We start from the raw sequence: 16,961 nt of genomic DNA on the forward strand, positions 1-16,961 counted from the left end.
TTCCGACTCCCAGAGCCAATAGTTGGATAGTGTCTCATTCCCGGATGCGCCGACGCTCCCAGACGCTGCCACGGGGGAGCGGGCCTTGAGGGTTGGACCTCGAAGGCCAGAAACGAGGCACCGAGGACCTGGAGAGCTTTGCACTCCTCCAGAAAGGGGCAACCGGGTCCCTCCCGTGCCTCCATCCCCTGCCTGCACTGGGACAGCTTCATCTCACTAAAATGGAGATGCCCCCCCCCCACCCCCGCCCCTTGGACAAACTGCCTAATTGTTTGGTTCTGAGGCCTGGTTTGCTCTTAATTCCTACACGGACTCCTCAGACCTTAACCCTTTTCCTGAGCTTTCTTTACTGCACTGGAGTTCCAACTCCCTTTGAGTTGTATGGCGGGGAGGGAGGGGGGTTTGTTGGTGGTTTTATTCTTTTTTTCTGTTTGTTTGTTTGTTTTTGTTTTGGCTAATTGGTGCATATTCAGGTACCACCTTGTTCCCATGTGGATCTCTCTCCTGACCACCATGGGGAGTGTCTGCCAGATTCCATTTTCTAAGAGTGTCTGAGGGTGAGGCTCTTATTTGTTTTTTAAGGGAGCCAATCTATTTCCTGCACTTCAAGAAGAATCAAAATGTTCCTGAATTTCAAATACCTCATGCAAAAATGTCTCCTGAAACAAGGGAAGAAAAAAAAAAACGAACTTTGAAAATCTTAATGTTGAAGTTAGCGATGCCGAAAGGTTTCTGTCTTAAAAAAAAAAATCCTTATCAATTTCACCCCTCAGGCAGGCAGTTCTGCGGAGAACTGTGTCCTGCGTTACCTCTCAGCGTATCTCAAGGCGGCTTTACCTCCAGACCCTATAGAGTTAGAGTTAACTTTTTCCTTTGCAGCAAAACTCCATTTGGATGAAAGATGAATTTGGATATTTATTTCCTCTTCTTTTTTGGGAAACGAGAGGTTACAAGCAAGACAGCTGAAGGAGAATCACACACGCATCCGTGGAAACAGCAGGGTCCTCTCGACAGGCAAGGGGAGTGGACACGGTTAAGGATGAACGAAGAGGACACCCAGGATACGAGGCTGTCATTAGTTTTTCTCTGAAGTGCCTGAAGGTAGGAATGGGCCGGGGGTCGGGACCGACGGGGCCCCTCCACGGCCATGCCAGGCAGAGCGCCAGTGGCCCTGCACTCCATCCACGCCGGCCGGGAAGGCCTTCCACGCGGGATGATGAGACTGCAAAAATCCAGACGTGCTTCCTTCCCCGACGCGGCTCGCTCCTCAGCCGCCGTTCCCCACCCCTCGCCCCCAGTCCCACCACAGAATCTAAGACCTTTCAGCCGGCGAGCCAGAGGCGGGGGTCCTAAGCGAATGCCTTCCGCGGACACCAGGCCCCGCGGCCTAAAGGGCTCCCGGGGCAAACTTACTCCCCGAAAAACTTGAAGTTGGGGATGCTGCAGCTACACATTCCACAGAGTGCTGGCACTTACCCCCATAACCCGAAGGCAGTAGACCGACTCAAAGGGTGGTGACCTCCCATTACCAACGATGTCATGGTTTGGAATGTTCGTTATCAGCCAAGGACCTGCTTAGAGGTATAAAGACCTTTTTTCACTGTTACCTAATTTTTTTTTCTTAAGATTTTTTTTTTGGTGTGTTGTACAGCAGTATAATTTTTCACTTATTTATTCCATCAGTAGATATGGTTTGTACAATGTACAGTGGTTCCATTTCAGAAAATAAAAACTCAGATCATGAACACGATGTGATTTTTGTAGCATCATGATCCAGTGGATGGTGAGAAGGTCCCCCACCGGCTGGCGTCTCCTGCACGGCCACGTGGCCCTGACTTTGTACACAGCTTGCACACGGGCACTGTGGCCTCCGCCTCCCGTGGTCGGTCGTGATAGCTGCCATCATTAAGCACCAGCTGGATGCTGTGGGCGGGTGTTGTTTGCCATCTTATGCAGACAGCCTCTTGCCGAGTCAGAGCCCCGGTGTAGATTACAGCCACGCTTGGCCCCCCAGCCTGGATCCTGGCCCAGGACACAAGTTTGCTGCGTCCCTGACTTTGGGAGGCTCTGGCCCATGGCAGGGACTCTGAGGTGTCAGTTCACAAGCGGCTTTGTCTTGACTTGTCTTAACTCGTGGTCAGGCTGGAGGCAGAGCTGCCCCAGGGCCCTTCTCCCGCACCCCACTGCCCACCCCCAGCAACTCAGGCCCTTTCTCCCACTCGGCTCAGACTCCCTCCCCCAGTGGACTTTTTCCTTTCTTCTCTGTGCAGTCTCTCCTCTTCCAACTCTCGCACCTGAAACCGGGCCCTGGGGGTGGGACGATTGTTCTAGTGGAGGCTTGTGCTAAGTCACCCATGTTGACCGCTGACCGACCTGCGGGCAGATGTTCTCTCCTTTTTGTTTTGTCTGACTCTCTTCCCCACCCCATTCCTTTTTAACATGTTCCAGTGTTTTTACCGGGATTGGTTGCTCGGCAAAATAAACTGATACAGAACGTTCAGCCTGACGAAACACAAGTTATAGGGGCCTTGTTTGCTTAACAAAAAAAGTACCTTAGCGGGCACACTTCCACTCTCTGCTCCTGTGCTCTGTTCCCTGAGTCTCAGTCTCTGGATGAAGGTCCCTTCCTTCCAGACTTGTCTCTCTGGATCTCCCCCCTTCTCTCTGCCACTCTTGTCTCTACCCCCCTGGGTCTCTGTCTCAGGCATTCAGCTTTACCTTCTCTGTCTCAGCTCCCTGTCTGTCTCTGTGGAGGTGTCTGACTTCTCATCTCCCTCAAGGAGCAGTTGTGCCCAAGGGCGGGAAATTTAGGCTTTACAGGCCTTCGTTGAGCACCACCTGTGTACTGGGCCCTGGGCAGCAGTGACTCAAACTTGACCCTTTCTCTCTAGGCAGTTAAGCTGGTGCATTAGGATGCCCAGCACAGTTTGGAATTGGGGGGGGAGGTGCATTTTGATGGCAGGGATCAGGGAGGCTCCTAGGATGGTGAGGAAATCCAGGCATGGAGCTAAGAAGCTCATTTTTCCTTGTGGACGCTAAGGAGTGGTTGGAGGTTTCTGAGCCAGGGCTCTGCTAGACTGGGGGCGGTGTTGCTAGTGAATGGCATGGATTGGAAAAAGCCAGGCTGGAGGTGGGGGCAGGGCAGCTATGGAACTGGACAGTAGGTCAAGCAGGAGGTCAGGAGTTGGCAAGAGGGCCCGTGTGCCCGCAGGTGATGTGAAGGCAGTCAGCACTGCAGCCAGGTAGGGTGGGGACAGGTTGGGGAGGAGGCAGGCAGAGAAAGCTCTAGTCCAGGTCCAAGACTGGACCAAGATAAGTGTCATAGAAGTCCATGGTTGAGCTGAGGAGGGATTGTAATCCCTGAAGACCAAGTCTACCCCCCACACCTGTCTGGTGAGGAATGCATATTTTCCTCCAGAGGATCATAGGAGACACTGGTTGTCTTTGCCAGTTGCATTCCCTTCTTCCAGTAGGGGTCTCCCTCACGCACTCTCAGTCCCAAGTCTGGCCAAGTGACCCAGGCCCCTCCCCCTGGCAACAGCAGTTGGGTCAAGGATGATCACATGACCTAAAGTGGCCCAATGAGAGTCAGCCCTGGGATTTTTGTGGGAACTGTTGGGAAAGAGTTCTGCTAGAGTGTTGGCTGGAGTTGTTAAATGGAGCCGCTGGGGCCACCTTCGCTCCAAGGTGGGGAGAAGCCTGCCTGAGAATGAAGCCAACACAGGAGAGTGTTGAAAGATGGTGAGTGTGAGCCTCCTGAGAGCAGCATTTGAGCACTGGGACCCAGCCAGCCCTGAAGCCAGCCTTCCTCCTGAACTTTTCTATTTTGTGAGCCAATAAATGCCCATGATAGTTTAGGTCAGTTTTCACTGGGCCTTTCCCCACCTGAGCCCCCACCCCTCTACCCAAGGGCTTGGAGAGTCTCCTGGACAAATCCAGAAAGAGGGATGGTTGCTAAGATGGTAGCTCTGACTCCTGACTGGGTGTCATTTTCTTGGAGGGAGTGTCTCTTTCCTCCAAACTTTGCCCTTTCAATGCTCCCATATGAGAAGAACTTGGAAGTTTCACAGCTGATGACAAACAAGGAAATAAGCAGAGACTAACATGGACCTGTTTTGGACTTCTGAAGCAGCCCCTTCTAGAATCCTCAGAACTCCAGCACTTCAGAGCTGTGTGACCTCAGGTAAGTATCTTAACCTATCTAGGCCCCAGCTTCCTCATCTGTAAAATGGAAAGAATAATTGTGCCTACTCAGGTTGCTGTGAGGATTAATACATGTAAATTAATAAGTACATGTAAAGTGCTCGGGACAAGCCCTGGCACATAGTAAATCTCAGTGTTAGCTGCTGTTGTTATTACCATTGTAGTTATTATCCTCAGGCACATCTAGACTCCAGAAACCCAGCTGCTAGCAAATGAAGCACAGGGACAGGCATAATCGCCCACTCCCAGCTGCTTTGGGCTTGCGCTCTGAGTTACACTTTGCTCCCTGAAGACTCACCTCTCCCCCAAATGATTGACACTGGAGTTATCCACCAAGCTCGCCCCCTGTGATCCAGAGCCTGAGTGGTGCCTTGTGGGATGACTAGAAGCCCACCAGGAAACAGGCAGAAGGGAAGACATTCCTGGTCGAGGGAAAGGCTTGAGCGAAGGGCTGGAAATTTGACAACACATCCCCGCTGCAGGCACTGGCTGCTCTATAAGACACGCCCAAGCAAGGAACTTCAGGCCCGGGTCTCAGAGGAACAGCTCACTGGGGACTCATTTTTCCAGCCTCTCTCCTTTACCATTGCTCTCCCTCCATAGGCTCTGGGGGGGAAAGGCCTCTGGAAGGCAAGGACCAGATGTGGTGCCAGGCCCGTGGATCCTGTCTCCTTCTGGGGTACCGCTGGGTACACTGGTGCCCGTAGATGCACTGGATGACTTGGAGTCAGTGGCTTGATCCCTTTAGACTTGGCCAGAGATAACAATCTGCTTTGCATCAAAGAATCTCAAGAGACTCTTAAATCCCGCTTTTCTCCCTCGGGGCTCTCTCAGTCATGAGCTCATTTGACCTCCTTGTCACCCTGGATAGTAGTTTAGAGCAGGGATCAGCCTCCCCATTATACAGATAAGAAAACTGAGGCCAGGGAAGTGACTGAACAAAGGTCCTGCAGGGACTCAGTGAAGAAGGCTTTGGAACCCAGCCTGTCTTCCACTAGACCAGGGGTCAGCAGATCCGGCCTGCCAGCTGTTTTTGTAAATAAAGTTTTATTGGCACACAGCCATGCTCATTCACTTACATATTGTCCCCGACTGCTTTGATGATACAACAGCAGAATTGAGTAGTTGCTACAGAGATTGGCTTGCAGAGTCGAAACTACCACCTGGCCCTTTGCAGAAAAAGTCTGCCAACCCCTGCACTTGACCACCGTTTCCTGTTGAAACACTGTGTGGCTGAAAGAATATGATAATAATAGTGATATTAATGATAATAATAATTACCTACTATGTGCCCGGCACCATGCAAGACTTTCCTGAATTTTTTATTGATATGAAAGGGCATAGCTCAATGAATTTTCACTGAGTACACCTGCAAAACCAGCACCTGGATCAAGAAACAATATTACTAACCCCCTGGATGGCCCCTCCTACCGCTTCTAGTCACTACCCCTTGAAGGGTAATCACTAACCCGACGTTTCTCTTCACAGATGTTTTCTAAACTTTAACATTTTCTGAACTTTCTATTCATGGAATCGTACAGAATGTGCTCTTTTTTTTTTTTTTTGGCGGTACGCGGGCCTCTCACCCCTGCGGCCTCTCCCATTGCAGAGCACAGCACAGGCTCCGGACGCGCAGGCTCAGCGGCCATGGGTCACGGGTTCAGCCGCTCCGCGGCATGTGGGATCCTCCGGGACTGGGGCACTAACCCGTGTCCCCTGCATCGGCAGGCGGACTCTCAACCACTGCGCCACCAGGGAAGCCCCAGAATGTGCTCTTTTGTGTCTGGCTTCTTTCACTCAACAAGGTGTTTGTGAGATTCATCCATATTGTTGCATGTCATTGGAGTCATGACACGCCTGCTGATGGGCATTTGGCCTGTTTCCAGTCTCCATGGAGTATTATGAATATGCAAGATATTGGACCTCATTTCACCCCGGCTTCAACATGAGAAAGGGGACCAGTTAGCCTCATTGTGCAGATGTGAAGACTGACGTTAGAGACCATGGTGCCCGTGAGGTGACACAGCAGGTAGGAAAAGCCCTTGGCGCAGGAGTCCCTGCCGTCCTGGCTCTCTGCCTTCCTCGTTAGATTCTGGCTTGGAATCCCGCTGTGACTACAAACTGTTAGATCCCATTTATAAGAAATTTCTAGAAAAAGCAAAACTATGGAAACAGAAGGTAGAGGTTGAGTTGTTTGGGGCTGGGAGCAAAAGACTGACCACAAAGAGGCAGGAGGGAATGATTTGGGGCAACTGAATTGTGAGAATAATTACACAACTGTATCAACTTATTAAAGCTCGTTGAATTGTACACTTAAAATTGGTGACGTTTATGGGATGTAAATTACACCTCAATAAAGCTCAAAAAAGAAAAAATCCCAAACCCACAGCCATCTATTTCTTCACCCCCCTACTCACCCCCGTGCCTGAATTTTCCCTAGAGGTGTGAGGATGGCTGTGCAAACTGTCCAGAGCTGTTGAGCCGTGGAACTCTTGTCACTCCCCACCAGTCTGACCTCTCCCTGCAAAGGCACGGGGGTCTCCCTCGCAGAGGTTTCATCTGAAGCAGTGGGGATCCTGTTTGGCTTTGCTATATCCGACCTGCGCCCGGCGGGGGTCAGAGAGCCACGCGCAGCGGATGCACCGGCCCCAAACTGTTTCTCCAAGTAGTCCCCAGAGATGGACGCTGCCTTTCAGTTTCTGCACTTGTTTATTTTCAAAGGGACGTTGCCAGACCGCTAGGCCCCCCCTGCCCTTTCATGGTTTGTTTTATGCAAGAGATTTCAGGAAGAAAGAGGAGGTAAAGTGACCTGAGACCAATTATTCTGCCGGCAGAGAACGGCAGCAGGCCCCAGCTGATAGGTTTGAAGGTTGTGTGGGGTCAGAATGCTCCCTTGTTGCCCCCAGAACAGGAATCCTGATAGTGTTAATAATCATTGCAAGGAATTCCCTGGTGGTCCAGTGGTTAGGGCTCCACACTTCCACTGCAGGGGCACGGGTTCCATCCTTGGTCGGGTAACTAAGATCCCACATGCTGCACAGCCATAAAAAGAAAAAGAAAAAAAGAAAAAAAGAAAAGAAAAGAAGAAAAAAGAAATCACTGCAAATATTCAACAATGGACACTGGAATAGTTGGACATGCATGTGCAAAAGGAATGACTCTTAGCCCATTCCTTACATCTTATTGCAAAATTCACTCCAAATGGCTCATAGACCAAAATGTCACTCTAAAAATTCTAGAGGAAAACACATGAGAGGATCTTTGTGATCTTGGGTTAGGCAAAGCTTTTTTAGACATGATATCAAAGGGCTAACTATAAAAGAAAGAATTGATAAATTGGATTTCATCAAAATATAAAACTTATGCTCTGCTAAAGACACTGTTAAGAGAATGAAAAAGAAAAAACACGGACTGGCAGATAATCTTTGCAAAACGCTTATCTGATAAAGGACTTGTATCTAGAATATATAAAGAACTCTCAAAGCTCAGTAATAAAATAGCAACCCCCCTGCTCCCACCCCTCCCCCCAAAAAACTAGCAAAATATTTGCATAGACATTTCATCACAGAAAATATACGGGGACTTCCCTGATGGCGCAGTGGTTAAGAATCTGCCTGCCAGTGCAGGGGACGTGGGTTCAATCCCTGGTCCAGGAAGATCCCACATGCCACAGAGCAACTAAGCCCATGCACCACGACTACTGAGCCTGAGTTCTAAAGCCGGCAAGCCACAACTACTGAGCCCACACGCCACAACTACTGAAGCCCGTGCGCCTAGAGCCTGTGCTCCGCAACAAGAGAAGCCACTGTGATGAGAAGCATGTGCACTGCAAGGAAGAGCGGCCCCCGCTTGCCGCAACTAGAGAAAGCCCGCGTGCTGCAACGAAGACCCGCTGCAACGAAGACCCAATGCAACCAAACATAAATAAAATTAAATTTAAGAAAATATATATACGGAAGGCAAATGAGCACATGAAAGATGCTGAACATCATTAATTATTAGGGAAATGCAAATTAAAACCACAGCAAGATACCATTATACTCCCACTAGAATAGCTGAAAAGACCAGAATACCAAGTGCTGGGGACGATGCAGAGCAATGAGAACTCTCCTCCACTGCTGGTGGGATGGTAAAATAGTACCGCCACCTGGAAAATCATTTGGCAGATCCTTATAAAGTTAAGCCTAAACTTACCCTACAATCTGGCCATCCAACTCCTAGGTACTTACCTAAGAGAAATTAAAATGTACAAAAGCCTGTTTTCGTAATCACCAAAAACTGGAAACAACTAAATTGGCCTTCCACTGGTGAGTGGATAAATAAATTGTGATACAGTCATAAGGTAGACTCAGCAACAGAAAGGAATAAACTACAGACACCCTTGGCAACAGTAAAGCATCTCAGATGCGCTTTGCTAAGTGAAGGAAACCAGACTCAAGGCTGCTTACTGAATGATTCCATTTATATGACATTCTGGAAAGGGCAAAACAATAGGGAAGAAGCAGAGCAGTGGTTGCCAGGGGCTGGGGTGGGGAGAGGGGTTGACCGCAAAGGGGTGAGACGGAGTTTGTGTGTGAGACAGTGTTGGGAACTATTCCACATATATATATATATTTTTTTTTGGTCACACCACATGGCATTCAGGATCTTAGTTCCTTGACCAGGGATCGAACTTGTGCCAGGGAAGTCCCATCATTATTATTATTTTTTTTATTTTTTTATTCCACATCTTGATTGTCGTGCTGATTACACGACGGTATATGTTTGTCAAAATTTGTGGAACTGTACAAAAAAAAGAGAGAAATTTGTGTAAATTATACCCCAACAAAACAAGACAAAAATAATAATAGCCAACATGGCACCACCTACTATGTGCCAGGCACTCTTGAAGCTCTTTACATATACATATATTAACTCACTCAATCCTCACGATAACCCAGAGAAGTAGGTATTAATTATTCCCAGATTGTGAAAGTTTTGTCCCCAGAGCTGTCTCACCTTCTTAATTTCCTCGCCTTCGGTCTGATCCCTAGTGCCCTCTCCCTTCTGTAACCTTCACCTTCTCCTGTGGCTGTCTTCTCTCTCCCACAGACGCAGCAGGAAAGGTTTCCACTTAACTTTTTTCCACGGAGGGGCACAGAGCTAATAATAAGGTTTAGCAGAGATTTCAAACTCAAATGCCTACTGGAACCAGGCAGGTAATGTAAATAGCAAAACTCACTGGGATGACAGGGAGTGGTGGGGACTGTGGAAAACTGGAGAGCTATGCTGTATCTAAAGGGAATTGTCCCTCCTTAGCTCCAGCTTCTACCATGTGGAAATAGTAAGAGCCCAGTGTTGTCAGATCTTCTCATAGTTCAAGAAAATCCTAACACCCTCACATTTATATGAAGTGTCATGATTTTTTTTTTTTTTTTGTCCGCGTCGTGTAGCATGCGGCATGTGGCATCTTAGTTCCCTGATCAGGGATCAAACCTGCGTCCCCTGCATTGGGAGCACAGAGTCTTATCCACTGGACCACCAGGGAAGTCCCATGATTTTTTAAATGTTAGCAAATAAAAAACTTGTTTGGATATTAGTTTTTACTCTTGTAAAGGCATGTTCATCCCTTTCTTTTCCTCCAGAATCACCCACAAAGTACAAGAAACCCAGATACAGAAGCAGAAAATCCATAGTTAGTGAAACAAGGCAACATCTGGAGCCCCAAACCACCATATACAAAAGTGGACAGGAGAGTGGAGGAATGGAAATGAACTTTGCGAGGTGGAGGAAGACCAGACCCAAGTGCTGCAGAAGTAGATCTCAAAGAGAAGCAGGCCAGTCCTCGCCAAGAATCCCAGAAAGCCCCAGGACTGCAGAAAGCAAGGGACTGAAAATGGGGTTTGGGTGAAAGTCTGTATGTGAGATAGTCAGACCTCCACCCCCGAACCCTCTGCATCCTGCACACACCCCCATCTTGCACAGTCTCTGCTGACTGTCCCTCTCTCCCTTCTGCTGCAGACAGGAGGTTTAGCATCTGGAGAAATTAAATCAGAGAAGCTCCAGAATCAGAGGCAGTAGACACAGAGGCGTGCAGGGAGTTGTTTTTTTTTTTTTTTTTTTTTTTTTTGCGGTACTCGGGCCTCTCACTGTTGTGGCCTCTCCCATTGCGGAGCACAGGCTCCGGACGCGCAGGCTCAGCGGCCATGGCTCACGGGCCTAGCCGCTCTGCGGCATGTGGGATCTTCCCGGACCAGGGCACGAACCCGTGTCCCCTGCATCGGCAGGCGGACTCTCAACCAGGGAAGCCCTGCAGGGAGTTTTTTAATAAGCCATCTAACATGATTTAAATTTTTAAACGTTATTTTATTTTAAAAAATCTTTAAAAATCATAATTTTAAAAATTCAGTTTTAAGTTTTACTTTATTTTTTTGCTCTGAGCTGTTTCTTGTGTCCCATATCTTTCTCTTACTTGAATTTTTGTTTTGCTGGAGAACAACCTCCAGTAATTCTTTCAAACATGGACTACACATGAAATGGCGATTGAACCTGTATCCTCCAAGATTTATTGAGGTATAATTTACATAAGTAAACTTCACCCTTTTCAGGCATAAACTTCCATGGATTTTGAGAAACTTATACAGTCATGTAACCACCACCATAATCAAGAGCTATTTTCATCACCCCAAATAGTTCCCTTGTTCTCCTTTGTAGTTAGTTCCCACCCCTCCAGCTCCTGGCAGGCAATAATCTGGTTTCTGTTCCTATCATTTTGCCTTTTCGAGTTGTCATATAAATCAAGTCAAACAATATATGGCTTTTTAGGTCTGCTTTTGAGAGTCATCTAGAGTATTGCATTTATGGAAACGTTTGAAATCCAAAAGTATAGTCATCATCGGTCATCAGTGCTGTTCACCAGATATTTCTGACTGTCTGTTTTCTGGCCTTATGATGGGGTTGTACTTCCTGCCTCCCTTGTGCTTGGGTGGGGCCATGTGATTAGTTCTGGCTGGTGAGTTGCGAGTACTCATCACTTCTGGCTCAGACCATTTAATTGACCCCGTTGAGCTCTCTCTCGCTGTGCCACAGTGATGGGCAACAGAGTCTGGGAGTGACTCTGACCAGCAGAGCGCACTGCCACCCTGTGATGGACATGTAGCCAATAGACAGGTAGCTTAAATCAGAAGCACGCCTTAGTGGTTTTAAGCCTTTGAGATTTGGGTGTGGTTTTTTATTGGAGCACAATCAGCCTATGCTGACCCATACAGAAGGTTTGCTTTTTTAGCACTGGGAAATTTTCTTTTATTGCTGCTTTAATTATTTCCTTTCTCCAATTTTTCCTCTCATTTTTACTTCTTCCTTTCTGGAACTATCAGGCAGCTGCTGGAACTTTCGTTGGAAGAATCCTCCACGTCACGTAACTTCCCTTTGTCCTTTTGGCAGTTTTCTGGGAGAAATTCTCAGATTAATCTTTCAGTTTATGACTGTGTCTTCCAGACTTATTCATTTTGCTAGTCAACCTGGCATTTTTTAAAAATCATAATTTTGTATTCATCGTTTTCCAGGACCTCCATTTGCTTCTTTTTCATAATGGGTTGTTGCTTAATGTGTGCAGAATCTTCTACATTCTTTCTAGGGCTATTAATTATTATAAAGTTTTCTGTTTGTACTGTTAACTTTATCCTTTCACTTGTTAGTTCTCAGGTAGCTTTATTCCAGAGTGTTGGCTTTCCTTAATTGTTTGCTGACTTTTGCTGGTTTGTAATACTTTGTATGGGGGACTTTTTTTTTCCTGCACCATGCAGCTCGCGAGATCTTGGTTCCCCAACCAGGGATTGAACCCGCCTCCTTGACAGTGAAAGTGCAGAGTCCTAACCGCTGGACCATCAGGGAATTCCCTGTATTTGGGAATTCTTATTTGCCTGTTTGCTGGTTTGATTACCATGGAGTACTGCTTCTGATTTTGGGGGAGAAGATGGTTATCCTATGAGATTCTCTGTTCTTATGGTTTGTCGGGTGTGGAAGCTCTTTGTCCTTCATGGGAGTTGTTGGCTCCCCTGGGGCACTGCCCTGCGTGTCCCCCTGGGCACTTGCTGTTGCTGCCCACTACTCAGTGGGGGCAGGCAGTCATCTGCAAACTCTTCTATATTTTCCAGAAAACTGCCCTTGAGACCTCTTTCTAGCCACTGATTTGTGAGCCTGGAGCAACCTCCAGATCTCACTCTTGGTGGTCCTCTGCTTTTAACTGAATTTTTAACTGCTTTTCCTCAAGTCTTGCTTCTCTTCTAATACAATCTTTAGGAATTTATAGTGAGGATTAAACAAAGCATGTGTGTGCACGGAATATGGCCTATATGTTGCCAGTTTGCAACTTCAGCCTTAAGAGTTTATCTCCTCCCAGGAAATTGATATTTATTTATATATATTTTTAAAGTATTAATATAGATCCTTGCGACTTCCCTGGTGATCCAGTGGTTAAGACTCCACGCTTCCACCGCAGGGGGCGCGGGTTCGATCCCTGGTCAGGGAATTAAGATCCCACATGCCGATCAGTGTGGCCTTAAAAAATTTTTTTAAAAATAAAAGTATGTATCCTTCCACATAGATGCCTTTTGTGTTAAGAAACCAAAGAGAAATAAAGAGTGCCCTGCAAAGAAAAAGGGTATACAAGTAATAATTGTCTCTTTTGGGAATTAGAAAATAGTCACCCCCCCCCCCACCCCCAGAGATAACCAGTGTTAACATTATGGTGCACTTCTGACATACACACATAAATATATGAATTTTTAAAAACTGGGGACTTCCCTGGTGGTGCAGTGGCTAAGGCTCCGCACTCCCAATGCAGGGGGCCCAGGTTCGATCCCCGGTCAGGGAACTAGATCCCGCATGCACAACTAACGATCCCCTGTGCCACAACGAATATCCCACGTGCCGCAACTAAGACCTGGCTCAGCCAAATAAATAAATATTTTAAAAAAATTTATATCAAGCTACTGATAACTTTTTTTTTTTTTTTTTGGCTGTGCTGTGTGGCTTGCAGGATCCTAGTTTCCCAACCAGGGATCCAACCCGTGCCCCCTGCGGTGGAAGTGCGGAGTCCTAACCACTGGACTGCCAGAGAATCCCCACGGCTAACTTTTTAAAAGTTCTTTTTCTACCCAACAACATATTATGGACATCTGTCCATGTCAATAAATATACATTTGCATAATTTAAAATGCAGTGTTTTGTTATATTGGGGACTATAATATATTCAATGAATTCCCTCTTGTTAGACATTATGTTGTTTCTAATGCCCACTCTTTACAAATGATGCTGTATTCACCATCCTTGTACCCACAGCCTTAGGATAAAATCATAGAGGTGGAATCGCTGTATCAAATGTGGCTGGGCATTTAAGCGTTTACCAAGGAGAAAAGTCTTCGAATAAAGGAAGGCAACTCAAAGGGTGGACTTTCAGACGTTTGCAGCCAGAGTTGGGAGCAGTGGTTTGGGCAAGTGGGGAGACCCTCAAACTCACACCAGCTGCCAGTCCATCTGGCCTATCCCTCCTTGGAGACATCCAGGGAAGGAGTTAGTGCAGCCACTTTGGTAAGAGACATTTGTCCCAACACACTCCCCTGTAGGAGGCCCTTGTCAGGAGGAAGGCGGGGGAGGGAGCTCAGCCTCCCCCTGAATCTGGAAGTGAAAGTGGCTTCAAAGCAGAGCACAGGAGCAGCAGCAGAGGACACCGGAGGCCCTGCTGAGACTGGAGTGGGAGCTCCTGCCCCAGGGACATCACTGGCCCTCTCGCTGCCCTGTCATCCCCTACCGTCCCTACGTGGCCCCCACCCCAGGCTGGCATTGAGCCCCTTGACAGCTTTCTATAAATGTCAACTCTTAGGTTGGACCATATGAAATTGCTGTTTCTGTAGTCAAAAGTGGTTGAGTATTGGCAATTTCTAGGTGCCTCTGGTCTGGCTGCTTCAGTCTCTTCAGTCTGGAGTCCATTTAATACTCAGTGCTCATTCTTTGCTAGGCACTGTGCTAAGTACTTTATAGTCATTTCTTAACTGTCACAACTTTCTGAAACATAGGAATCATTCCCCACTTGACAGAGAAGACAACTGTGGCTCAGAATTGCAATTGTTTAGGGGCTGGTTCGCCCTCCAAATTTAAGATCTTAGCAATAATGACAGTATTTTGAGTTTTAGTGGCTCTGTCACGTACTAGTTGTGATGCCCCGGGAAAGTACCTTAAGTAAGGTTGACTAAAAAGGCAAGTTCCACCTTTGTGGAGGTGAGAAGCGTTAGTGATCTTTCTTTCTTAATTAATTAATTTTTGGCTGCTCGTTGGGTCTTCGTTGCTGAGCGCGGGCTTTCTCTAGTTGCGGCAAGCAGCGGCTTTTCTTGCTGCAGAGCACAGGCTCTAGGCGCCCAGGCTTCAGTAGTTGTGGCACGTGGGCTCAGTAGTTGTGGCTCGCGGGCTTGGTTGCTCTGCGTCATACGATATCTTCCCAGACCAGGGCTCGAACCTGTGCCCCTGCATTGGCAGGCGGGTTCTAACCACTGCGCCACCAGGGAAGTCCAGTGAAGCTTGATTTCGCGTTAGAAAAACCCCTTTGGTATTCAGCGACTCAGTTTTATCAAAATGGGGACAAAACCCACAGCGCCCAGCAACATCTGTGAAGAGCCACAGTTCCGGGCCCTGCAGGGCCTGGGAGACGGAAGGAGCGCCACCCCCACCCACCACGTGGAGCGCCCGCCCGGCCTGCGGCGAGGCAGCAGAACGATTCCCCGGAGCGTGGGGCGGGATCGGCACGGCCCGCTCGGCCAACGCCTCTCCTAGGCCAAGACACTGGAGAGTGGCACCGCCCGGTTACCAAGTCCCGCAGCACCCCGGAGGGAAGGGGGTGGCGAGGGGCGGGGCCTGGAGGCGTGGCCTCCGCCTACCCCTGCCCCCCGTTTTTGTCCGCCCAGACATGGAAAGGTTCCCCTGCGCCTTTAAGAGGCCGAAGCGGGCGCCCGATTGGCTGAGACGCGCCGGTGACGTCACGCCGGGGCCGGCGCCGAGGCGGCCCTGACGGCCCGTGCCCTCCCCCTCCCGCCCCGCCGCGCGCTCGCGGACAGTCGGCGCGCGGGCCGGGCCGGGCCGGCGCCCCGTCACGTCTCTTCGCCCGCGTCGCCCCGGGCTCCGGGGGATGCCCCCGGCCGGGCCCCCCCATGGCCGCCGACGTCTTCATGTGCTCCCCGCGCCGGCCCCGCAGCCGGGGCCGCGCGGTGCTGCTCAAGCCCCAGGTGCCCGAGGACGACGACGACTCGGACACGGATGAGCCGTCTCCGCCGCCCGCCTCCGGCGCGGCCACCCCGGCCCGGGGCCACGCGAGCGCCGCGCCACTGCCGCCCAAGGCCGGGTCGGGCAGCGAAGAGCCTCCGCGCCGCCAGCAGATCATCCACAGCGGCCACTTCATGGTGTCGTCGCCGCACCGCGAGCACCCGCCCAAGAAGGGCTACGATTTCGACACGGTCAACAAGCAGACGTGCCAGACCTACAGCTTCGGCAAGACCAGCTCCTGCCACCTGTCCATCGACGCCTCGCTCACCAAGCTCTTCGAGTGCATGACCCTGGCCTACAGGTAGGACCCGGCCGGCCCCACCTCTCGAGCGGAGCTCCCTTTGACAAAACAAGAGTGGAGGGCTGGGCCGCCTGGGGATCTCTTAGCTTCAGGCATTCCCTCTGGGTCTTCCCTCTTCAGGAGGGTTTATGGGTCTGGGGTCCCTAGTGGAAGCGAGAGGGGCGGGGGTCCTGGCCTCTTCCCTGTCAGCAGGGCTTGGGTTCTTCCGGCTTCACGTTCCCCATGCAGGCCCTCACCTCCAATTCCGAGGCCACCGATTTCGGGTAAGAAAAAGGTGTAAATACAGGCTGTACCTTGTGTTACGCGACTTTATCCACCCTTCCCCCAAAAGCTTTGTGTGTTTCCAGCAATTGCCAGTAGTGGTTAGGACCACCTGTCCAGGGTGGCTTAAAGTCGCTGGTTCTAGTATTTAATGGTTGAGTCAAATTTCTGAGCCTGTTTCCTCCGTTATAAAGAGGGGATGACAGTAGTGTCTGCCTCCATTGGCTGCTGTGGGGATGGAACAGCAGGTAAAGTGCTTATTCCAGAACCTGGCACATAATTAATTGCTCCAGAAGAGTGTGAGCTCCTTTTCTTATTGCCCCAGCAGAGGGAGGCTGGGTCCTCTCACATCCCCTTTATTGGGAAGCCCTCCCCCAACTTCGGAGGGGCCCTGGCTGCCTCCTAGGAAGACTTGGAGCCACAGCTCTTGGAGGTGCAGGCTGTCCTCCTGGCAAGTTGGAGGGTTCTTTGGCTGGCTCTGAAACGTTATATGGAGATGTCAGTGTTTAGGGCAGGCATCCCAGGCACCATCCTGACCTGTGGCTCCGGCTCTAGGCGGAGATCCCTTTTTTCTAAGTCACAGAAATGCGTGGTCCTCAAGGGTTAACGTGGCCTTCCACTCTCCCTTTCTCGGTGTGTTTGTTAGGTATTTGCTTCCGATCATTTCTGCCTCAGCAACAGAACTTCTGTGGACTAGCTGCAGTACAGAGCAGCCCAGCCCTGCCCAAAGCTCATGATAGGATCTCCGCAGAGTGGAGGTTACTGCAGTAGTAACTGGACTGGCTGGGGTTGTCTCAGGTCTAGTCTGCAGGCAGCGCAGGGAAAGTTTCCTTGGAGACTCCAGAAGCAGTGTAAAGAAGAGTAGGAACGTTACCCTCCCCCTCCCCCCTATTTTTGGAGAGTA

General features: G+C 49.5%; 1 protein-coding gene across 1 annotated transcript in view; it reads left to right on the top strand.

Moving 5' to 3' along the window:
• Positions 1-15,383: 15,383 nt before the first annotated feature.
• The window catches only part of MLXIP (MLX interacting protein), a 57,038-nt gene continuing 55,460 nt past the window's right edge, over positions 15,384-16,961 (top strand). Inside the window, exon 1 of the mRNA XM_065889702.1 lies at positions 15,384-15,796. Coding sequence (XP_065745774.1) covers positions 15,384-15,796 — 413 coding nt within the window. The remainder of the gene's footprint in view (positions 15,797-16,961) is intronic.

The sequence above is a fragment of the Phocoena phocoena genome, chromosome 13, assembly GCF_963924675.1.
Source record: "Phocoena phocoena chromosome 13, mPhoPho1.1, whole genome shotgun sequence".
Classification (NCBI taxonomy): domain Eukaryota; kingdom Metazoa; phylum Chordata; class Mammalia; order Artiodactyla; family Phocoenidae; genus Phocoena; species Phocoena phocoena.